The sequence below is a fragment of the Anas acuta genome, chromosome 8 (genome assembly GCF_963932015.1).
Source record: "Anas acuta chromosome 8, bAnaAcu1.1, whole genome shotgun sequence".
NCBI lineage: Eukaryota > Metazoa > Chordata > Aves > Anseriformes > Anatidae > Anas > Anas acuta.
Window position 1 is genome coordinate 22,177,119 of NC_088986.1, and position 23,806 is coordinate 22,200,924.

The following is a 23,806-nucleotide window of genomic DNA, read 5'->3' on the forward strand; positions in this document are numbered from 1 at the left end:
TAGGAGTAACACAACAGAGTTATGCAGTGACTGTCTGGCAGCAAACATTCCCATGGCCACTCTTGCCAGAGCAGGATCTAGACAGACAGCAAACAATAGAAGAGCTGAGTTGACAGTCACAGAGACAGAGACATGCTCGTTACAAAAATGACTTCCTGAAGACCCTAGAGGCCTGGACACACCATGCCATCAGAGCTGGCAATTCATATCCTGAAGCAGGAACAAACTGTGCCAGAAGAGGACCAAGAACCAAGGGACCTGGACAAGTGAGAGAAATTCAGGACCCTTTCCAAATGGGGTCTCACTCTTGCTGCCTCCAGAAGTCACACGGGATGAACGTTTGGAGTGGGATAATTGTCTAGTCTCTCGTCTGGTAGGAACGGCCCTATAAGATCCCAAGAGAGGTAAAGAAAAGCTGCTAGAAGCGCCAGCTCTGGTCACCTCCTGGGAGAATAGCAGGGCTGCCCTGACTGCAGCAGGGGAGAAGCTGTCTCCAAAGGATGCTACAGGACTGCGCCTGTAGAGGACAACACCAAGGACAGGCCGGGGGACCCATGTGGTGGTTTAACTCTCAAAACAGCTCCTGCAGGGATTCAGAGCAGGGCGTTTCGGGCTAATCTCTGCGTCCCCTCAGGGAACCTGAAGGATTACTGCTCTACATCTGCTCACACGGTTGGGCCCCACCTTGCCGCCAAGGCGGGGGGGAAGCACTGGCAGCCACTCTGTTTGCTAATCGGTTTGGGATAAACAGCAACGGGCACTATCCCTCGTGGTGCAGCAACTCCTGACCATCTCCCTTGCTCCCTGGCCTGATGGCTTCTCTTGAGCCTTGCCTGGGGCAGGAATACACCTCATGGTTCCTCAGGAGCTGCTACAGAGAGCTACAGCGCAGCTCCCTCGGCTGTGCCAAGGGCCAGGGAAGGGCAGCTACTACAGCAGTGCCCAGCCATCAGTAGCCCAGGGCAGTCTGGTTACAGCCCAAGCCACAGTGGGGGTGGAGGCCCCTGGATAGTCACCCCAAATCCCCAGAGCTGTGTTTAGCAGCTAGCCCATGCTCTGCCAGCCCCCCACTAATGTCCCAGCAGAAAGGCCTGGCAAAGTCCTGCATGGGTTTGTGCTGTTGACTGTGCATCAAGGTCACTACTTGCTTTTCTTTCTGCTCTCCTCTCCCTCCTGAGCATCCCTCTCTCCAAGCTCACTGCTGGTCCAAGCACCTGCTTTATGGGATGCATCACTGAGCCCTCCTCCTTCCTTTCAGGACCAGGAATGCTGGTTTCGGGTCTAGCTATGACTGTGCTGGCTCCCAGGTAGTCAGTGCCATCTGCCGGCTACTCTTTCCTTGACTGCTATGAAAACATGGAAAGCTGAATAAGAGAGCAAGCTCCCCAGACTTACTGTTTAACCAGTCCTTCCCCCACACCCTCATATTCGGCTCCTGAAACCACATATCCACAGTGCACATTTAAAAGATGAATGTTTTCAGAAAGGGAGCATTACATTTAAAATGTTTTATTAAATAATGTTACAAATAGAACAATACATATCAAATTCCAAGTCATACAGATGTTTAATTTATGGTTATAACTTAAACATAACTTATGAATCGTTTAAGTCCTTTAAGAGCTTTATAAATCATACTTGCAATATATATATACACACATACAAATCTGAGACTTCCATTTTATTTGCAAATTATATGCAGGCATGTAATCTTAGAAACATATCTGACATTTTAAAATGGCCTGTGCCCGGATCAGTGATCAGAGACCTACTCAGGAACAGGTGCTTTAAACATTTACTGTTAACAGCACAGAAATACCCACAGTAAAATTCACTCAAATTAAATATTTAAATATACACCTGTATTACAGTAATCCCATGGGGATGAGATCATTTCAGATCTACTTGCTGCATTCAGAAACTGAAGTACCTATTACAAGCACCAACATTCCTAGTGCTATTAGCAAAAAAGTCCACAAGCTATCTGGGACATGCAGCAGAAACACAAGTAACTGTCCATTTATGTCAGGGACATCATCTTAAACTGATTTCAACAATAAACCAGATCAATGACTTCAAAGCAATTCAACAAATGTTTCTTAATCCCAATTATTTTGTTTCTGCAAGTATATCCCATATGTCTCCAGAGAAGACATCTCCAGCAGTGTAGTAAGTCATGTGAAATAATGCATGTCTTCACCTCACCTAGGTACCTTTGAGCAGAACAGAGGAGAAACCAGCCTCCTCTTTAGGCAGCAGCTTACTATTTGCTCACCATCTGGACAAGAGATGGCAAGCTCCCAGTTATGATAACTACATGACTGAATGCAGACAGTATTTTGCCAGAAGGCCAGAATTTTGCCCTCTGCTTGTTTGTCTTCAATGAAAATACCAGACAGCTTGAGTTCAAAATTTGAGCAATACACAAGGTGAATCATCTTGTCAGCAAGAGGTAAAAACATCTGGACAGCTGCTGATCTGCATGCAGTTTCATTTCCTGAAAACCTGAGACATAAGTAAAGATGGCTTCAATTCCTGCAGAGAGAACAAAATTCCACTATAAATTAGAAAATTGGCATAGATTTGTATTCGCTCTCATGTCAGAGGAATTTTGTATGCAGCAGGCAGCAAAAACGCACAAAAGTGTTCCTAATGTTATGTACAGCTAGACAGGCAACTCAGCACAATCATCCTTCAGGAGCTGAATAACCATTTCCAAATAAATTGATCAGCTTCCTTAGGAACTTTTATGCAATACCAAGATGCATATTAGGTACCCCAAAGTGCATATTGCTATTTCTGCAATTGTATAGCAATTAACAGTTCTGATTACTTCTGTGATTAAAAGGAAGAGAACTGGGAAGTGTAGCACTCTTGCATGCTTACCTGAAACACCTGGAGTTAAACCGTCTTGCCAACATGCTGGAAACTGCCTTCAGTAGTAAGGCTCTGACAGCTGCTATAAAACAGAAATGAAAAGTACTTTAGCGATAGCTGTTACGTATCAAATGGATTTTAGAAAAGTGATTCCAATGTTTTTCATGCTGATTTTTGAGACACAACTTACCTGGAAGGAGTGAATTTCTTTGCTGCAAGAAGAAAGAAAAACATTGTCATTTCAAGATGAAAGCCCTCTCATGAAAACTTTTTTAATTAAAAACTTTACTGAATATTTGATAAAGAAACATTGATCTAGCAACAGAAATCTCATAGGCAGTTATTACTGTGTTGTTATTAGCCCAATCTCAAACTCCCGCTCACTTTTCCTGGCAGTAATTACTGATGAATAGCTGTTTCTTTTTCTTCCCCTCTAATTATTTTCTTTAATTTACTTTTTTTTTTTTTTTTTATACTTTTGGATGTTTAATTGCTCATTGTAAAGCCAAACGTAGCACATATGCAGGCTTTCTGAAAATAATTTGGTAATTTGTTTAAATGAGCTTTCACTTTTTCAAAAAGCCTTTTGAATCCGGAGGTACCATGCACACACACAAATCAGGAAGGTAAATAAAACAGTCCAATCTCTTACCTTTTTTTCTCAAGTGTCTTGCTAGCCAAAGGAAGAATGCTGCTGTGGTCAACACAGAGGCACTTACGGCTGCTATACCCACATAGACATAGTTGACATAGGGACGTTCAGAAGCTGAAAGAAAAAAGTTTCAGTGAGACCAGGACGCACATGAGGTCTTTGAAACCCTGTTTCTTCCTTTTCCTTGTGCTCTTCGGAAGAAACCAGTATTGCTGCTTGTCACTTGCTTGTTCTACCTCTTGCTGAGATAGGGGACATCCTGTGCACAAGATGAAATGCTACATGCCAAAAACTATAATTATCCCACCTGTTGCCAAAGCAATGGCAAGGCAATAGGCTAACTATCCCAGGGTCTGTCTAACCTCCAGCCACAAGCTAAAATTTATGCTCTCATAAAATTTATGCTGTCACATTCTGGTTCCTGCTGTGGTTTTATCCTCTTTTTCTGTTCCACTGAAACCAATGAAATTATTCAAGACTCCAAACTATGCCCAAATAAAGTGGAGTTGAACTCTTAGCATGTTAAGCAAAGACATTTCATGCGGACCAAGCATGTTCCTACTGAGAACAGGGACAGCTCTTACTGCCTTGGATGGGAAGGCAAGGCTGAGATTTTTGCCCTGTAAAATTACAGCCTTTCACAGAAAAGCTCTGTGAGTTTCTTGGGTGAACCGCTCAGCTGAAGACTGATCACACCAACTTTACAGATCTATACTTTTTCCACTGAGAATCAGACTGAAGAACGTAAAATCCCTACAAAGTTATACTTTTCTAGAAAAGCTCCTTATTTATATGCAAATAGCTCAAGATTGTAAATATTTTATTACAGAACAAACAAAAACATCCAAGTCAGATTAAGGCTTTTGTTGTTTTTAAGAAATCAAGATTCCCCACCCACACCTTTAAGGAATTTTCTCCTTTATTTTCAAGGAATATATTCAGAGATTTCATTAAGCTTTTTTCTTTGTGCACTAGAAGTACAAACTCACTGGTTGCTGTTACCTTCTCTACCCTTACATATCTCCTTCACTTGACTAGAAACCCAGTATATTTGTCAACCCAGTAATTCTTAACGTAGCATTTTGGGAATGGCTCTGACCACTGTCCTTCTGCCATGCACTGGAGGGGCCCTCCAGAACACAGCCCTCCTCGCAGTCAAAATCACAACAGGAGAAATAGACAAGATCTCAAGGGACATGGTCACAGGTCATAAAACCTTCTGGCCAGGTTACAGCCTCACACCTCACAGCTGTAACATACAGATCCCAAGAGCAGTCAGCACAGATGTTTAAGGAATTCAACAGGCTAATGCTGATAGCCTCAAGTGCTCGGGTACGCAGGAATAAGAAAAGGTACCTTTACAGGATGGCTGTTCCTTTGTCCAATTCCCAGAAGATCCACACTGCAGTGTGTCTGGTCCTTCCAGGACAAATCCTTCCTCACAAGTGAACGTGCAGTTGGTACCCCAGGTGACATTCGCAGAGGGATCAGAGCAGTTCACAGAGCCATTAGCAATGGGTGTTAAGGCAGGGCAGGTCACAGCTGAAAGCATAAGAAATCCATTACCTCTAACCTCTACTGAGGCCATGATACACCCAACCTTGCACACCCTACCCAGGCTGAAGACTGACTGAATTTAACCAGGACCCTCAGGGAATAGGATTTCAGTGTGTTGCACATTGACAAGAAAATATTTCCCAACCTAGTAATTCTTAACTTTGAATTTTGGGAATGGCTCTGACCATTGTCCTTCTGCCATGCACTGGAGGGGCCCTCTAGAACACAGCCCTCCAGGCAGTGGAAATCACAACAGAAGAAATAGACAAAATCTCAATGGACATGGTAACAGGAAAATAAAGCTTCTGGCCAGGTTACAGCCTCACACTTCACAGCTGTAACATAAGGATCCCAAGAGCAGTCGGCACATATCTAAGGAATTCAACAGGCTAATGCTGATAGCCTCAAGTGCTCGGATGTGCAGGGATAAGGAAAGGTACCTTCACAGGATGGCTGTTCCTTTGTCCAATTCCCAGAAGATCCACACTGCAGTGTGTCTGGTCCTTCCAGGACAAATCCTTCCTCACAAGTGAACGTGCAGTTGGTACCCCAGGTGACATTCGCAGAGGGATCGGAGCAGGTCACAGAGCCATTAGCAATGGATGGAGCAGGGCAGGTCACAGCTGAAAGCATAAGAACTCCATTACCTCTAACCTCTACTGAGGCCATGATACACCCAACCTTGCACACCCTACCCAGGCTGAAGACTGACTGAATTTAACCTGGAACCTCAGGGAATAGGATTTCAGCGTGTTCCACATTGACGAAGAAATATTTCCTAACCCAGGAATTCTTAACTTTGCATTTTGGGAATGGCTCTGACCACTTTCTTTCTGCCATGCACACAGTGCTGGAGGGGCCCTCTAGAACACAGCCCTCCTGGCAGTGGAAATCACAACAGGAGCGATAGACAAGATCTCAAGGGACATGGTAACAGGAAAATAAAGCTTCTGGCCAGGTTACAGCCTCACTCTTCACAGCTGTAACAGATGCATCCCAAGAGAAGTCAGCACAGATATCTAAGGAATTCAGCATGCTAATGCTGAAAGCCCAAAGTGCTCGGGTGGCCAGGGATAAGGAAAGGTACCTTCACAGGATGGCTGCTCCTCTGTCCAATTCCCAGAAGATTCACAATGCAGTGTGTCTGGTCCTTTCAGGACAAATCCTTCCTCACAAGTGAACATGCAGTTGGTACCCCAGGTGACATTCGCAGAGGGATGGGAGCAGGTCACAGAGCCATTAGCAATGGATGGAACAGGGCAGGTCACAGCTGAAAGCATAAGAACTCCATTACCTCTAACCTCTACTGAGGCTATGACACTAATTTGCACACCCAACCAGGCCGAAGACTGACTGAATTTAACCTGGACCCTCAGGGAATAGGATTTCAGCGTGTTCCACATTGACAAGAAAATATTTGTCAACCCAGGAATTCTTAACTTTGAATTTTGGGAATGGCTCTGACCATTGTCCTTCTGCCATGCACACAGTGCTGGAGGGGCCCTCTAGAACACAGCCCTCCTGGCAGTCGAAATCACAACAGAAGAAGCAGACAAAATCTCAAGGGACATGGTCACAGGTCATAAAACCTGGCCAGGTTACAGCCTCACACTTCACAGCTGTAACATACAGATCCCAAGAGCAGTCAGCACAGATATCTAAGGAATTCAACAGGCTAATGCTGATAGCCCCAAGTGCTCGGGTGGGCAGGGATAAGGAAAGGTACCTTCACAGGATGGCTGCTCCTTTGTCCAATTCCCAGAAGATTCACACTGCAGTGTGTCTGGTCCTTCCAGGACAAATCCTTCCTCACAAGTGAACGTGCAGATGGTACCCCAGGTGACATTCACAGAGGGATCGGAGCAGGTCACAGAGCCATGAGCAATGGATGGAACAGGGCAGGTCACAGCTGAAAGCATAAGAACTCCATTACCTCTAACCTCTACTGAGGCCATGACACTACCTTGCACACCCAACCGGGGCTGGAGACTGACTGAATTTAACCAGGACCCTCAGGGAATAGGATTTCAGTGTGTTGCACATTGACAAGAAAATATTTCCTAACCCAGGAATTCTTAACTTTGCATTTCAGGAATGGCTCTGACCACTGTCCTTCTGCCATGCACTGGAGGGGCCCTCCAGAACACAGCCCTCCTCGCAGTCGAAATCACAACAGGAGAAATAGACAAGATCTCAAGGGACATGGTCACAGGTCATAAAACCTTCTGGCCAGGTTACAGCCTCACACCTCACAGCTGTAACATACAGATCCCAAGAGCAGTCAGCTCGGATATCTAAGGAATTCAACAGGCTAATGCTGATAGCCCCAAGTGCTTGGGTGGGCAGGGATAAGGAAAGGTACCTTCACAGGATGGCTGTTCCTTTGTCCAGTTCCCAGAAGATCCACACTGCAGTGTGTCTGGTCCTTCCAGGACAAATCCTTCCTCACAAGTGAACGTGCAGTTGGTACCCCAGGTGACATTCGCAGAGAGATCGGAGCAGGTCACAGAGCCATTAGCAATGGGTGTTAAGGCAGGGCAGGTCACAGCTGAAAGCATAAGAACTCTGTTACCTCTAACCTCTACTGAGGCCATGATACACCTAACCTTACACACCCTACCCAGGCTGAAGACTGACTGAATTTAACCCGGACCCTCAGGGAATAGGATTTCAGCGTGTTCCACATTGACGAAGAAATATTTCCTAACCCAGGAATTCTTAACTTTGCATTTTGGGAATGGCTCTGACCACTTTCTGCTATGCACACAGTGCTGGAGGGGCCCTCTAGAACACAGCCCTCCTGGCAGTGGAAATCACAACAGAAAAAATAGACAAGATCTCAAGGGACATGGTCACAGGAAAATAAAGCTTCTGGCCAGGTTACAGCCTCACACTTCACAGCTGTAACATAAGGATCCCAAGAGCAGTCGGCACAGATATCTAAGGAATTCAACAGGCTAATGCTGATAGCCTCAAGTGCTTGGGTGGGCAGGAATAAGGAAAGGTACCTTCACAGGATGGCTGCTCCTCTGTCCAATTCCCAGAAGATCCACACTGCAGTGTGTCTGGTCCTTTCAGGATAAATCCTTCCTCACAAGTGAACGTGCAGTTGGTACCCCAGGTGACATTCGCAGAGGGATCGGAGCAGGTCACAGAGCCATTAGCAATGGGTGTTAAGGCAGGGCAGGTCACAGCTGAAAGCATAAGAACTCTGTTACCTCTAACCTCTACTGAGGCCATGATACACCTAACCTTGCACACCCAACCGGGGCTGGAGACTGACTGAATTTAACCAGGACCCTCAGGGAATAGGATTTCAGTGTGTTGCACATTGACGAAGAAATATTTCCCAACCCAGGAATTCTTAACTTTGCATTTTGGGAATGGCTCTGACCACTTTCCTTCTGCCATGCACTGGAGGGGCCCTCCAGAACACATCCCTCCTGGCAGCGGAAATCATAACAGGAGAAATAGACAAGATCTCAAGGGAAATGGTAACAGGTTCTTAAACCTTCTGGCCAGGTTACAGCCTCACACCTCACAGCTGTAACATAAGGATCCCAAGAGCAGTCGGCACAGATGTCTAAGGAATTCAGCATGCCCCAAGTGCTTAGGTGCGTAGAGATAAGGAAAGGTACCTTCACAGGATGGCTGCTCCTCTGTCCAATTCCCAGAAGATTCACACTGCAGTGTGTCTGGTCCTTTCAGGATAAATCCTTCCTCACAAGTGAATGTGCAGTTGTTACCCCAGGTGACATTCGCAGAGGGATCGGAGCAGGCCACAGAGCCATTAGCAATGGATGGAGCAGGGCAGGTCACAGCTGAAAGCATAAAAGACAGCACAGACATTAGTCTGGGACATACTGAAGTGTTTTTACTTTCCTGAAGCTTAGCAACATATCCATTCCAGAGAAGCAGCTTTAGAAAGGAGACTTACTATCCTGCCATTTCAGAAAGCAGATAGGAGTGGAAAGATCTCAAAATGGAAGACTGACTGTTTTAAGACAAGGTTGTAAATTCATCTGCAGCTCATGACACCAGCTAGTTACTATCAAAAGTTTTCCCAGTTTGACTGCTTCTTGGTGATGTATGATGCTTTTACTTGCTTCTAACAATAGCTTATTGTATGCAGAACACCTCAAAAAATAACTAGTCAGGAGTACTTGGCCTGATGTGAACAGTCAGACAAGATCTTCTTCATTTTCTGTTCTCCACCTAAAGACAGAAAAGGTTTTCCTTACTTTCTAGTCTAAACCAGGATTGGGACTTTGGCCATTTTATCTCTTCAGGATGAGGGAGACCTGTGCGCTGCAATACAATAGCATCTTCACCAGAGAATTAAAGTAATGGGCCAGAATCTCAGTTTGTATCCACTATGAGCCATGTATATGTATCCACACAGCTATGTATAACGTGGAAATCCCATCTATCACAGTGTTATACTGTCACTTTTTCATGATGGAAGAGGGGCAGACCACTCCCCATAAAAATTACAGTATACTGGTTCCAATTTAGTCAGCTCATAGCCTTTTTCACACCAAACTGTGCACGGCAAGTTATAGGCAGAGCTCTCCAATGAATGGTTGCACTCAAGATTCCCATGATCAAATTTCGGTACCTCATCACAAGTCTTAACTTCAAAGAAGCACAAGGTACAGTCACTCTCTTTGACTAACGAGGCAAATAAAGCCAAACTGAGCACTAGTTAGCATGACCATCTCCCCAACTGGAAAGAAGGATGAAACAACCTTACCAAGTTCACAATTCCTCCCATAGAATCCAGGGTTACATTCGCAGGTGTAATTGTTAAAACCCTCGTTGCATTGCCCATTGCCGCTGCAGGTAGACTCATTGCAAGAAGCTGCAAAAAAAAAAAAAAAAAAAAAAAAAAAAAAAAAAAAAAAAAGAGTCAATCACTTGGCTGGTGCTTCATTTATCTTTCTGGCACTAAACAAGCACTTTGTACAGCAAAAGAAAATCAGGGAATTTTGCTATATAAGGCTATCCCATCATTTCACAGAATCATTTCAGAAATCAATAGCTTTGACAAACTAGCTCACAGGGAAAGAATTCCACCAGCTGGAAACTCCATGACCACTTGTTCTCAGTTATTAGCAATAATTAAAATGTAAAAGGAACAATATACTATGGGGTAGGCAGAAATCCTCAGAGATATTTTTCATTAACTCACCACAGCTCTGATTTGGCAGATAATTCACTTGGCTATTTTTGTGATAGATTTATTTTTTTGACCTCTCTCTACACAAATCTAAACCAGTGTTCTGTAGTTAGCAGAGACAGATGCCTCCAAAAGGACAATTCTCATCTAGCTCAGTCACCTACTTCAGAGTAGGATCACCCATCTTCTGGAAGAGACTGTTTCTCTCCACTGATTATGGAGAGGGTCTAATAACTCCCTTAGAAAAGATGTGATGTATGATATTCTGGGAGCTAGAAGGTAGGTGAGATCAATCCAACTCTTAGAATAAGGTCAACCTCAGCTCTGTAAGGATAAATGTACTGGTGTTTACAGGGTTAGGTAGTTAGTATGTAAGGCCAGGTTAAACAACACTATTTCATCTCCACAAGGGCTCACTGAAAAGGACTTTCTGATACCATACCTCTATAGCACAAGGCGGCCTTTGTATAGTCACACTTCTCATCATTCCATTTGCCATCATCCGTCCCTCTTTTGATGTAGATTTCAGCACAGTCCTCGTTCTTTTTCAAGTCATTTGGCTCACCTGTAGCCCAGTTTTCATCTTTTTTCATCAGTGTTTCGTTTGTTGCTACCCAGGTCCACTTATCATTAATTTTTCTGATTCCAATCCAGTAGTAACTTGGATTGTGGGGTAAGATTTCATTGAGGTAGCCATTTATGCTCTTATCTTGAATGGCAACCAACTTAGCACTATGGTTGTGGCACCACTTCTCTGCATCATCATAGTTCTTGTTTGTATTTGAATAAATGTATATCCAACAATTCACCCCCTCCAGTATTGTAAGCCCTGGAACAAAAAGATGGCAAAAAGTTGCTATCAGACTTTTTCCCCTCCTTCTCTAGAATAGGATCCATAAGTTTTGCACATTTGTCAATATCTGAAACAGCATAAACTTAGCAGCAATTATTTTAAAAATAATTAATCAGCAGGCTTCAAAACAGGTTATGTCACCATCAAGCACAGAAATCTCAGCCTGTGAAACTATGTCTGATCACACAAAGCTCTGCAGACTTCACAGTAAATCATAGGAGCCAATTACATCTTTGACAGGTAAGCAGGGCAACGTCCCATTGCAGCTACTGCTTTCTATGGGAATCCAGTCTCAAGCTAATTAGGTCACATTCAGAAAAAATCTGCTTAATTCTGAGCTTAAACCCAAGCACACTGACGTTACCATCCATCTAGTTCTCTGCAGACATACACACTTACCATAAGCAAGAAGAGACAGGAACCACAAGCAAGTCATGTTTCTGAGTTTTGTCTTTTATGCAGATGGCTGGGAAAGATCAAAGGAACACATTTGTATGGAGCATACGCTGCTTTTTTACAATTCAGTATAAAATATCATTCACTTAATCTCTTCTACATTTAAACGATCTTTCTAAAGAATTAAATAAGACTGCAGTTCTTGGGAGATTAATCACCTAAAACAGTTCTTAACGTCAAGATAGTTTTAAAATAGTTTTTTAAAAACTAACAGAATTTTACCTATCCAGTCTTCCTCTAGCTGAGCAATGAAATATAATAAAAGTCCATTTATACTCACAGGTGTAGCTGTATTGGTCAGGTGCTCTAGAAGTCTTCTATTATTTAGCAGGGACTGCTGGATAGTAGTTAAACTGCTGAATATGGACTTGAAGATTCAACTCAAAGCATCCAGACTGTGCCCTTGCCTTTACCACTGCCTTTTATTCTCTCAGCCAGCCTGTCCTTCATAGTACGGGAAATCCCGCATGGAAAAAAAAAATTCTTGGAAAACCCCAGGATCACACCCTTACAAACTAAGCTTGATGTTTCCCCTTGCCAATCAACCCTCCCACAAAGACTTGCTGTGCTGACAAGCTGCCAAGTGCTGGATTACAGTTTTACTGACAGAAACACACAATTCCAGGATATCAGGAAAGAGCAAGAAGAGTTTGCCGCGTGAGTAAGCAGATTCCAGCTTTTCTCCTAGAAAGTTTTACACCCAAGAGGCACCAGCTCTTTGGGCATCTCAGTAAGAAAGGCACTGAAATCAAAAGCTGGTTAACTAGTTTGAGTAAAAGCTGAAAATTGCAGCACTGGGCAAGCCCTTTCTTCTGGATCACAGCATGCCGTGCAAAGTTCCCATCTGTGGTGGAGTTCACCAGCTCCAGATTTATTAGTGGCCATACAGGGTCTTGTTCACAATATAAATTCAACTGCTGATAACTGTCAAGCACGCAGGCTTTGCTTTGACCTAATTATCTAATTGTATGCATGTAGGGTATCTATAGGCTATCTTCTAGGGTAGGCATATAGGGTATCTATAAGAAGCACATCAACTTCAGCAGATCTTTTCCTCAAAACCAGGACAAGGCATAGCACATTCTCTTTAAATTCAGCACAAGTGCCTTAAGAATGGAAATATATCAACCTATTTCTAAGTGAGTTATGTTAAGATATGCCTTTCAATACCAGCTGACATCTACCAGCACTCTATTCCACCTGGAGCTGGCGATGGTAAATATTACAGCAGAAGAGGTAGGTCAGGTAAAGGCATAAAGCAGTTTCAAGAACTGGCTTTTCCTTTTGTTGAAAAAGTAAAACATTTGTGAATACCCATAGCTTGATAAATCTCTGCCCATTTAGAGAAGGCAAAGAGAACAGAGTAAGCAGTATAAAATAGCACCAGTTCATATCAAAATACGAGTTTCCTAGAACTTGCAATGAAGTCCTTGAAAGCCTGTCAAAATCAGCTACCGATTAGAGTGAGAATTAAAAAGAGCATGCTGAATATTTGCAGGGAGAGGCAGGTGTGAACTAGGAAAGCTAGAACCAGACGTGCTGTCAAGAAACTCTGAAAAGCTGAGGTTAACTCCTGGCTATTCTACAGCCACGTTCTGTGACCTCAGGCCTTGGCCAACTTCTTATAACCACCAGACTTCCAGAGACTTACAGTTAGCATCAGGTCAGAACTGATTTCTTTAGCCTCAGCTGCTCATCTGGAAATTGGGAATGAAAACACTTCTTGTCTGCCAACCTGTCTGTCAGTGTTCTTCAGACTGTAAACTCTAACAGACTGGTACTTTTAAAGCATCTGTACAGTATATCACACAGCAGGGCAAAATTCCATGGGGTTTGTATTATCCTAACACTATTATAGTAATAATAATAAGTTTTGATAGAACAGCTATTTTCTTCTCCTAAAATATTAATCAGGTGTTATAGATATAGACACAGAAGAATTATAGACAATTCCAGAGAAGTTCCTATCCCATCCAGAGCCAGAAGAGGGAAAAATAATTCACCTCTTCCTGGAGATTCACTTTTTCAAACTGGGTTACAAGCTTCCTACTGGTAAATGCTCAACCTTCTCATGGCAGAGGCTCTGAAGTTGAGTTGAAGAAACTGCATCAGAATCGCTTTACCAGTGGAATCTCCAGAGGAAGGAAGAGAGGGTTTCACAGTTTACAATAGTCTTCCTTCACAAGGACTGTCTGGGACTGAGTGTCTGCAGCAGATAAAAGACAAAAAAAAACACAATGCAAGCCTAAAAGCAATATGCCTGTAAGAACTCCAGCCTAAAAAAAGACTGCCTCTTTTTGTTGGCAGCGTTTCACTGTTCATCACTGACTAGGGGCTCTTTTTGGTTTTTCCCAGGGAATTCTGCCACCCACTGATTATATTTTTAATCTCCTTTTAATGTAATGGAAGAAAAATACAAACAAAATTTTCAGAAAAAACAAACAAAAAAAAACACATGAAAAGCATTTAAAGGCACACAACTCAGAGGTTTAAGTCTCCTTAAATTTAAAGGTACTTAAAAATTTCAACTCCATTGTTGTTTGGGAAGACTGGGATTCCTGTGAGCCAAAGATCATACTGAAACCTAAGATACACAGGTGTTTCAGGAAAAATGTACCTCTGACACAGTTGTCTAGTTTAAACTGCAGGTATTCAAGCTAGAAATGCCATCCAGCCTGCCTCTTAACTGGTTTCTTTATTACAGATTTATTTTCTTTTCATCGTTTTTTCACGCTTGCATTTTTTCTTCCTTTGGCAACTGATTCGAGAACACAATAAAGAACTTCATTTCTTGTACTGCACTGAGCTGGCTGCAGTTGTCTGCTCCCAACTCATCCTGAAAAAAAAATGCTCAACACTTCTTGTTCTTATACACACCAGACCTTCATTCCCACAAGTGAAAGCCTAGCTTCTTCAAAGTGAAGGGGAATACTCCAGATCACCTCTTTTCTGTTACAGATAGAAGTGTCTATCAAGGATTATCTAATGACAGCTGATTTTCTAGTAGGAAAGCTTATCTGATAACCCAAAATGGGACAAAAAGGCAAGGAAAGGCTATATACACATATTAGGAATAAGAGTAACTAACACCATTCGGGTCTGCTATTTAAAGAGAGCCATTGACAGAGAACACACCAAATTTAATTTCTTTCTGTACAGAGAAAGGTTAGCAGATCCTCACTACAATAGTGTTGTGCGCTGGGAAAAGAGAACAGGTCAGAGTATGGCAAGACTGGAGTGAAGGCTACATTTGTTGTGTACAATCAAATTAGTGTTCAAGGATCCAACGAAGTTTTCTCCAAACCCTCAGTAATTACCTTAGAGCATGTGGAAAGGTGTCAGATGGCTGGTGAAAAGCAAGTATTGCCTCTCTGCACTAGAAGTTAATTACAAGTCAGGTTTTCCACACAAGCACCTAGAAAGATACTAGAACTTCACTGGAGAAATATTAAAGAAACCTGAAAAATCAGCAAAAGGATACTAAGATCTGCCAATAATAAATCAATCATATCAATTTTCTTGACAGCTACCTAGTTTTGTTTGTAGTTCAAGGCTACAAAACAAAAACAAGCAGTGATCTATATATTGCTGTAATCAAAACACTTAATACTGTCCCAAGAGGCATTCTTACAAGCAAGTGACACAGGGCTAGCTGAAATTATCATAAAATGAGCATGCAAGGCATTTAACCACTACTTGAAGGGCAGTTTTTCAAAGACCACTGTCAGTCTTAGGACTGTACAAACGAGCCTTGCAGGGCTTATGCTGAACTTAACATGACCTAATGCACACTGGATTGCAAAATATCAACTAAAATACTCAAATTTTGCAGACACTGAGCTTTGAGGAACTGCAAGGGTTCCAAAGGACTAGTGTAGGCTTCAGGATGATTTGATCAATTACAGACATGATCTGAATAAAATGATGAAACTCAATAGAAAAAAACAAAATACTATTTTCAAAAACCAACAAAAAATAGCAGCAAACTCTGAAATCACTGGCTAGACAGGAACATTGTAGAAAAAGAACTAGTGTTATAACAGCTCACAAACAACATAAAACAAACTTAACAATTTGTTGTCATTGTTAAAAACAGGAAATGCTGTTCTGGTATGTAACAAGAAGAATGTTTTAAGACACATATTGCAATTATTCCACCCAATCTGCCATTGCCAAATCTTAACTGGGGTATTGCACCTGATCTTCCAAAGTGCAGTTTTAAGAAGGTACAGGCAGATAACATACAGTCAAATCCTGAGCAAGACAGATGATACATTTATGACGTGAGCTAAGTTTTATTCTCATATAGAAGAGAATTGATGAGCATCTCATACACTCCTGATACCCTGCATTATATTCAAATAAAAAAAGTTTTAAAATTAATTTACTGATTTTATTTCTTACACACATCCTCATTTTGCTTGCTTCCCTGACAACACATGCATATACTTGCTCATTTGAACTGCGAGCATATTGCAAGTGATCTAATCTTCTGAATGCACTGCAGTTCCAGTAATACATGTTCAGAAACTATCACCTACCTGTAAAAACTGAAGAGAGTTAACCATTATAACATCTCCAGACAAAAAAAAAAAAAAAAGAAGAATAGATTAAAAGTCTACATGATCTTCTACAACCTAGAAGGTATTTTAGAGTGCTTAGGAGGAATGCAATGAACATTTCTTTATGTCCACTTGGTATATAACAAGTAGTGGTTGGATTGATTTGTGGTGATAAAGTTTTAAAGAAAATCTTTTTAAATGCCAAGGCCACGCAGTGCTAGAGCAGTTCTTTGTAGAGACTAGCTTTCCTTTGGAAAAGTCTTGGTTTGAGAAAACTTTGTGTCTTTATCAATAGCTTATGGAAATGGGAGGCAATGAGAAATTTTAAATGATTGAAATTCTTAATTGAGCTTGCTAGAATAACAAAAATAAGACAAATACAGGATATGGCAAATTGTTAGATAACCTGAGTGTATACCTGTATGTATATACATATAGAAAGAGACAGATGTTTGCCATGTTTTGTTTAAAGAATGGCTCTATACCTATATTAAAAGATTACACCTGCATTTACACATTTCTAAGTCACTATTTCTTTTTAAAAAATCAGTGAAGCTTTTATGCCAGACAAAAACAATTAAACACCTCTGTGAGTAACCCAGTTCCATCTCTCTAAAGTAGGCATATTTGCCATTCAACTCTGAAAAAATCTGATAAGTATTTATTTCAAAATAGTTCGTAAAGCAGATATTTCTCCTGTGGCAAAGAGCTGTAAAACCTGAAATTTTGAAGTTACAGAAAAAACTCCAATTTTACCCACAGCAATATTCTGTAGAAGAGGAAGAATAAGAGCCCTAGCCAGCCTTGAAGGGAAAAGGAGTTCTGGAGCCAGTACTGAAGGTGCTTCCTGTTTGGACAGGAGCTTGAAACACTAATTCTTTAAAAATTCAGAGACAAAGGATATAATACACAAGTTTTCCCTGAGGTCTTGATGGGAAAAGATAATTCCCAAAGACATACTCATCCCTCAGCCTCTGTCTCATTAAGTGTGAATAAGGCAGGTAATACAACTGCTACAAAAGCTGGAATTTCTCAGGCTTCCTAAGACAGTCTCCACTCTGTCTGGAGCAAAACCCCAGGAGACAGAAAATCTTATCTCCACTTCTCATTTCAGGAACTCTCCAATGTGACTCACATGCTCAATTTCCTCTAGATAGGCCAAAATTCACATTCAGTAATCTAACTCGAGTCCAGGGATCACTTGCACTGGCAAAGTGTGATTCAGAGCATTGAACATGAAAATACAGTGAAAATGAACAGTGAAAATACACAAAGGAACAGAGGAAAGTTTGGTGAGTGGCAGCGCCTCCTCACACCTTGAATTAAGATCAAAGTGGGGCTAGGTTTAACTTCTAGAGCTTAATTGCCTGCAGTTGCAGATGGAGCTGACACCACAGCAAGCCTGATTATTTCTAGAGCTCTACTGCTGGATTCCATGGCAGTGGCTCGGAGCCTCACCACCCTCCAAACACGTGGAAGGAAGAAAAACTATATGATCCACATGTAAACATTCATTTTACTGCCCAGGTCCATTTCACACTCCCATAGTCTCAACAGAGCCTTTAATATCCAAGTCCGAAGTAAAAAAAACATTTTTCTCAAAGAAAACAAGGACAGCTCCCCACTCCCCAACCCTTGGTGCACATTATTTCTTTTTTTCTTTCTTTTTTTCCATCAATTTACTCATCCTTTATAATCACGTATGATTGCAATTGATATAGTCTGGTTCTTTATAATCAGAAAAGATTATTTTCATAATAGGTGTTGGAACAACAGAAAGTGAAAGGATTATTATTTATCACCCCTAAAACAATACTGGACCTGAAAGCAACATTACTTGAAGTGGTTAAGAGTTCAGTTTATTTGTGTTTCTTCTAAGTGAAGAAAATCCATGTTAGACCAACTGCATAAACTACAGAAAAGAAGATACTCAACCATCAAAACAGAATGAAAGGTTCAGGTTCATACCTACCTAAAAATAAGTTAAGAGTGCAATTGCTCTATACTCCATAGATTCAAAGACTAAGTTATATCTAAAAGTTAAGTCAAAGGAGCTCCATTCTGCCTCCATTAACAAAAATGAGAGCAAATACACTTGCTTAGATGCTTAAAGCAATGGGAAAGGAATCCAGAACAAAATTCACAGAATTCTAATAATTTCATCTCCTATTCAGGTTGCAGAATTACCTAGCAATTATACTAAATAAACTCAAGCCACCAATGCTATACGCTTATATCTGTCTTCTAAGATAGGATTTAATTGTCCTCCTCTGAAATAAACAGTTTACATGCACTCTTGAAGGCATTTCCCACACTTAAAACAAGCAATCAGAATCCGCTCCCATGTATACAAAACTACTTCCTGAACTTGGCACTCATTGAATGCCAGAATTTGGGAAAACAGCTATTCTTTCTCTTACTCCATATGCCAATGTCCCTCCTCTCAAAGGAGAACTATTGCTATAGCTAAACCTGCCCACAGACACGAACATTAGTAAGTCACCACAAGAAATAACCTATTTTTTTTCCAATCAATCCATACCCAGAATCCTGCTACATTCCCATTAATCTTCTCTTCATCTTTCCAATTTTTACCTCTGATCTAGGTAGCCCCCAACACCATGACTAAGGAGGGACACAGTTTCCCTCTTGGGCACCTCTAGCACTAAGCCCATCATTCAAAATATTCTCTTCTCTCTGCTCCATAAACCTAAGTATGAGTTTACCTTGAAGAAAATGAGCTGCAGCTGAAATGCTTTTATAGTCAGTTTGTTATAGGTTATAAAAATGAACTTAGATCAATTAAACAGCTCATTCACACTGATCATCCCTACAGGCCACAAATTAACAGCTGGGATTCTAAGACCATCATCTGCACACTGTGCTTCCATCGTGTCCCCACCACATGCTGCAGGGCACGGGCACTCAGGGCAGGGAGGGACAACTGAAGGACAGAAAGCCCCAAAAGAGAAATCCAGCAGATTGTTTTCACAGAGCAAGTGAATTCTACAGGTGGTTGTGTGCTGTTTATGACTGTCAGGTACTGTTTATGACTGTTCAAAACGGAAAAAACTAACAATCCTATGACAGGCAGGTGATACTTAAGGGCATTTAGGAGAACTAAGTGAACGATACCTCCTGGTAGGACACTAGACCGTCCAAACAGTAGAAATGTTGCACCAGGTCCCCTCTAAAGAATTATCTTCCCAGGTGCGAAGCAGAAGATTGCGTATAAGACCAGGGAAGCAGTAGCTAGGAAAGCTCAGAAAGAATGTGAGGGATTCTTTAGAATTGGCATGTAAGCAAAGAAGGTGATCAGGAGTCTTCTGGATACAAACGGATAAAGCTGGTACAAAACCCAAGTGGATACAAACCACTTTTTTGCAAGTAAACACAGACTGGAAATTAGGAGGGAATTTCTAGCCAGCAGAGCAATGAGGTTAGAGAACAGCCTCCTGTGAGCTGAACAAAAAGCACGAAGGTTTTGGTACAAATGTTGTTTCATTTCTGAAAGGGACTGTAACAAGAGCATTATCCATGAAAGTAAAGTAGGAAAGATTCAGCAGACAGCCCATATTCTCCTGCATCCTGGAGGTGGCCTTGGATTCTCCAGTACACAAACCAATACCCCGGCTCCTGAACTGACTACACATACACAGATCCAGAAGATGTTAATACAAAGAGAGAATGTCATTATCCTCCATTTGTTCTGGCTTTTGGTGCCAATCTGGGGAGCTGTTAACCAACAGATGTGAAGAAAACTTTTAATTCAAAGCCTCTTAAAACAATTGGGCCAAGCAGCAAAGCAGACCTGTGGTCCTAAGACGTCCACGACACACACGGTGTGCAACAGGATTTCATTTGCATCAGTATCAGGCATTCTTCTGCTCCATGCAAGTGCATGCTCTCACCCCATGATAAAGTATTTGCAAGTACTGCTGAAAGTTACCCTCATTTTATTTTCTCTCTCATGTGAGAGTTACATGCAATGGAAATCACCTACTTCAAAATTCTTCTTAATCCTTTCCTGTAATACAACAACAGGCCAAACATATCCTTACATCTTGTGCCCTACTGTCAAAGAGCTCAATAAAAAGAAAAATTTATAAAGCTGGAGTCCAAACTGATTGCTTCCCTTTTCCTGATTCTGGTAACCTGGATTTGCCTAATGGCTCGAGAGAAGCCCATGATAAGCTCCTTGGTTTCACTGCAACACAATGTATGCTTAGCACATTTGTATAACACTAATGCTTCTTGTCTAGTCAGTTACCATTCAGAGGCTGAAGACCAAAATAAACGAGACTGTTTTGTCATTAAAATACTCCTGGCTAACAGGGCTGTGTTTGTTTAGGTGTTTTATTTATTTATTTATTTTTTCCTATTTGAATGAAATGCTACATTTGATATTAAAATGTAATTTACTGTCTTGCTTTTAAGATGTGCAAGTTAACTAGGATAGTCTGGATGATACTGAAAGCAAGCTAGAAATAACAGGTTTGAGACCTACACAATAAATTGATCCTCTTTTTTTTTTTTTCTTTTTGTCAGGATAAACCAGTGTCATCTGAACTCCATGTTTCTGCAGCCAGGTGGCTTCTGCTACCTGAACCAGTTCCATTACAGCTGACTTAAACATCTCCACATACAACTGCATTACAGCCATGTCTTCTCTTCCCCATTCCTCACATCAATCCTCATTGATAAAGCAAGGTTCGATAGGGGCACATAAATGGATACCTTAAATTTTTTTTGAGAACTCGTATCTCTTTTCAAACTACCATTTAACGCACACATGTAACAATCTAGCTCAGGAATATAAAGACTTGAGATAAAGTTGCTGTATTGGATGTGTTAAGCTGGTGAACACACCAGCACAAAGTTGAGGGCACTGCACCCACCAGTGGTAAACTCCTCCAAGGTTCCTTGAAGACTGCTTGTCCACTTCAGTGGTAGAAGAAAATATTAAGCTGTGGACAAAAGATTCAGAAAGAGCGCTCAGTAACCATCCATGTTTCCTGAACAAAGCAATTTTCCCTGGGGGCAGCTGGGGAAGAAAAATGATTCTAGAGAGTTACTATAGAAAGACACAAACATCGCAGCCTTTGTGGCACCACAAAGCCCAGCAGGAGTGCCATTAAGTGTGACAAGAATGTGTTTGTCCTCTGCCATTAGTTTCCATCGTGAAATATTTCACTCAATATGCAGGAACCCAATCCCTCAGCAGGAACACTACCAGTGTCCCTATTGTCTACCTGTTCAGCTTTTACACCATACTCATGAAACACGGTATTTTTTATTTTTCCCCATCTCTGCATGTGCTGGAACATATAACCAACCTTAACCAAGTTCAGATGTACTAGCTGAACCAGTAAATTGGCTTGGATATCCCAGATTCAGTAGGATGACAGTGTAACCTCACGTGCTGTCACACTACGACACAATCAACTACCGCAACATACACCGCAATATTGGCCCAAATCAAACCAGCACGTGAAGAGGTGAATTTTACAGGGGTTTGGAGACAACAGGAAAGACATACACAGGAACAGCCTCACTTTACAGTCATTTGGGTCCAATCCAAAGCCTGCAAACCATAATGGAAAACAAGCCAGCATGTAACCCAGATGAGAAAGAGTGTTGGCAACATTTGCTCTTATGGTCTGGCTACAGCTAAACACAAAAAATACCCATTACACTACCTTAATTATTGCCGCACTGGTTTACTGTAATCTAGTTTGAGATGTTTATTGTTATTTTTTCTCAGAACAATGGTTTTATGACAAGAGAGTAAAGACACATGTCACTTAGCCAAATAAGTAAGAACAAAGTCTTCACTTTTCAGAAAACAGTGCCAAACTCTGTGCCACAATTAGTTATGAGCACACCCACCCCAAAAGGAAAGTCCCTCTCTGCAGGAGTCAGGCTGTCTCTGGTTTGAGACCCCTGTTGCCCCATGCCATCCTCTGTTTACTCCTGAGGCCCACAAAGTGACGTATTAAAAATTACCGCCAACAACAGGGGGGTTTTGTCGTTGGCCTGGACGCCAGCAGGAAGCTGCGGTACCCCAGCAGGGGTTAGGAAACTACTTTTGGACAAGGAGGGTGCTTTCAGAGACAAAACCATTAACAAGCACATAACAAAGGTCAGTTTTGCCTGTTACTACTCAAACGCACGTCAGGTCAAGGCCAGATGCCCATTCTCTTTGTTAAGAGAGCTTAGCTTTTGGAAGCACGGTGTTAAGTATTTCCATTACCATCCTTGCCCAGTATTTCCATTGCCATCCTTGCCCTTGCTCATCAACTTTACCATTGTTTGTTGCTAGCTCCTTCCACGTATCACAGCTGAAATGGGGCAATCAAGCTTTCCACAGCCAAGACTGTACAACAGGCTTCTATGCTCAAGGGAACTAAATATCTTATTCCAGCTAAAAATAGAAAGGTGAGGTTCATTCAAACGAGCAATCTCTGCAAAGCCTTCTAAGGCACTAACTTCAACAGGAAGAAAAATTGGAATACCAAATACCATGCTAGAATAGTAGACAAAATAATTAAGAAACAACTTATATGTACAGAAGCTACCAAAACAAGAACAAAGCTTTGAGATTGACTTAAACAAGCCTAAAAAGCTACTAATACCATATCCTAACAGAGGCCTTACTAGTGGATTGGACTAATCAGAACAAAATAAGTTTAAGCAGCCACTACATCAGCTCTACAACACTCTCTCTGTCTCCTGATGCTAACGGACACCTCACCCAGCCACAGCTTTTGTCACTTTCCCTGCCTGACTTGAACATGCAGGACAGCTGAGATGGTAGGATTGGGTTCCTATTTATAGCCCTCCCTCACCTCTATACTCTCTAAAGCATAGGTGGTAGTGGCCTGGCTTACTTTACTAGGGCTTTGTTTTTGCTTACAGGTTTGATAGTAGTCTGTACCTAAAAAGATAAATAAAGGTAATATCTGAAATAGTAAAATGTTAAGATTTATGGTAACTAACAAAACAGGTAAGTAAATAATCTTCCCTGATTAGAAATCAAGCAAATTAAAAGATAACTTCTAACATAAAAATTATATTTATCATATTAAGTAGGGCTATGTTTAGGTGGTATTCTTCCTATATTTTGCTTTTTTATATTATGCTTCAGGCTTATGTAACATGTTGCTTTCATCATATTATATAGTTAAGCTACATAATATACATCTAGAAGTTCATGTTAATAATGACTTGCTAGCTTTATATATTCATATGTTACTTCAAAGGTGTAGTTATGCTGAAACTTGTTTATAGAAGTAGACTGAAACTTTTTTTTAAAAGTTGTAGACTTTAAAATGTACATAGTACTGCTGTTCTGAGTAAGGACTATGCCCATATATCAGTACTGTAAGAAAATATGTTTTTTTTTCTTGTAGTTAACATAAACCTAACAATCAATAGGTTGATATTGATACTGTACAAGCTGGTCAAAGAAACTCTAACGCTCAGTTTGGAGTTTCAGAAAGCAGGAATTCTTCTCTTGCAGTGCCAGGCACACAAGGGATTGCCGCACCTAGTATGCGGGCTGAATTGCTCAACTGCAAAGGTTATATGCAAACAAAGCATACATATTCATTAAATTTCCAAGGAATAATCAATGTATTCATATTTCCCAAGAGTCATTAAAACATGCA

At 41.4% G+C, this 23,806-nt stretch overlaps 1 protein-coding gene across 8 annotated transcripts; it reads right to left on the reverse strand.

Annotated features, from left to right (window-relative positions):
* Positions 1–1,493: 1,493 nt before the first annotated feature.
* Positions 1,494–23,055, reverse strand: LOC137860647 (E-selectin-like). Of its 8 annotated transcripts, XM_068691149.1 has the most exons (19): positions 22,659–23,052; positions 22,443–22,560; positions 21,676–21,720; positions 21,035–21,103; positions 11,855–13,780; positions 11,518–11,584; positions 10,708–11,094; positions 9,840–9,947; positions 8,725–8,907; positions 8,095–8,280; positions 7,449–7,634; positions 6,813–6,995; positions 6,174–6,356; positions 5,527–5,709; positions 4,886–5,071; positions 3,530–3,643; positions 3,068–3,089; positions 2,887–2,959; positions 1,494–2,535 (listed from the first exon to the last, which is right to left on the reverse strand). In XM_068691149.1, the coding sequence occupies exons 6-18, from the start codon at positions 11,552–11,554 to the stop codon at positions 2,902–2,904; spliced, it is 2,016 nt and encodes a 671-aa protein (XP_068547250.1). In that variant the 5' UTR covers positions 11,555–11,584; positions 11,855–13,780; positions 21,035–21,103; positions 21,676–21,720; positions 22,443–22,560; positions 22,659–23,052; the 3' UTR covers positions 1,494–2,535; positions 2,887–2,901. The 8 variants fall into 8 exon arrangements, with proteins under 8 accessions (XP_068547250.1, XP_068547249.1, XP_068547251.1 ...); XM_068691148.1 differs by lacking the exon at positions 21,676–21,720 and having other exon boundaries at positions 22,772–23,052; XM_068691150.1 differs by lacking the exon at positions 21,676–21,720 and having other exon boundaries at positions 11,855–12,018.
* Between the last annotated feature and the right edge of the window lie 751 nt (positions 23,056–23,806).

Coding starts and splice junctions, on each gene's coding strand:
- LOC137860647 (XM_068691153.1), bottom strand. CDS start 11,554: ATGACTTGCTTGTGGTTCCTGTCTCTTCTTGCTTATG. Junction 6,357..6,812: donor GGAGCAGCCATCCTGTGAAG/GTACCTTTCCTT, acceptor TTATGCTTTCAG/CTGTGACCTGCCCTGTTCCA. Junction 5,072..5,526: donor GGAACAGCCATCCTGTGAAG/GTACCTTTCCTT, acceptor TTATGCTTTCAG/CTGTGACCTGCCCTGCCTTA.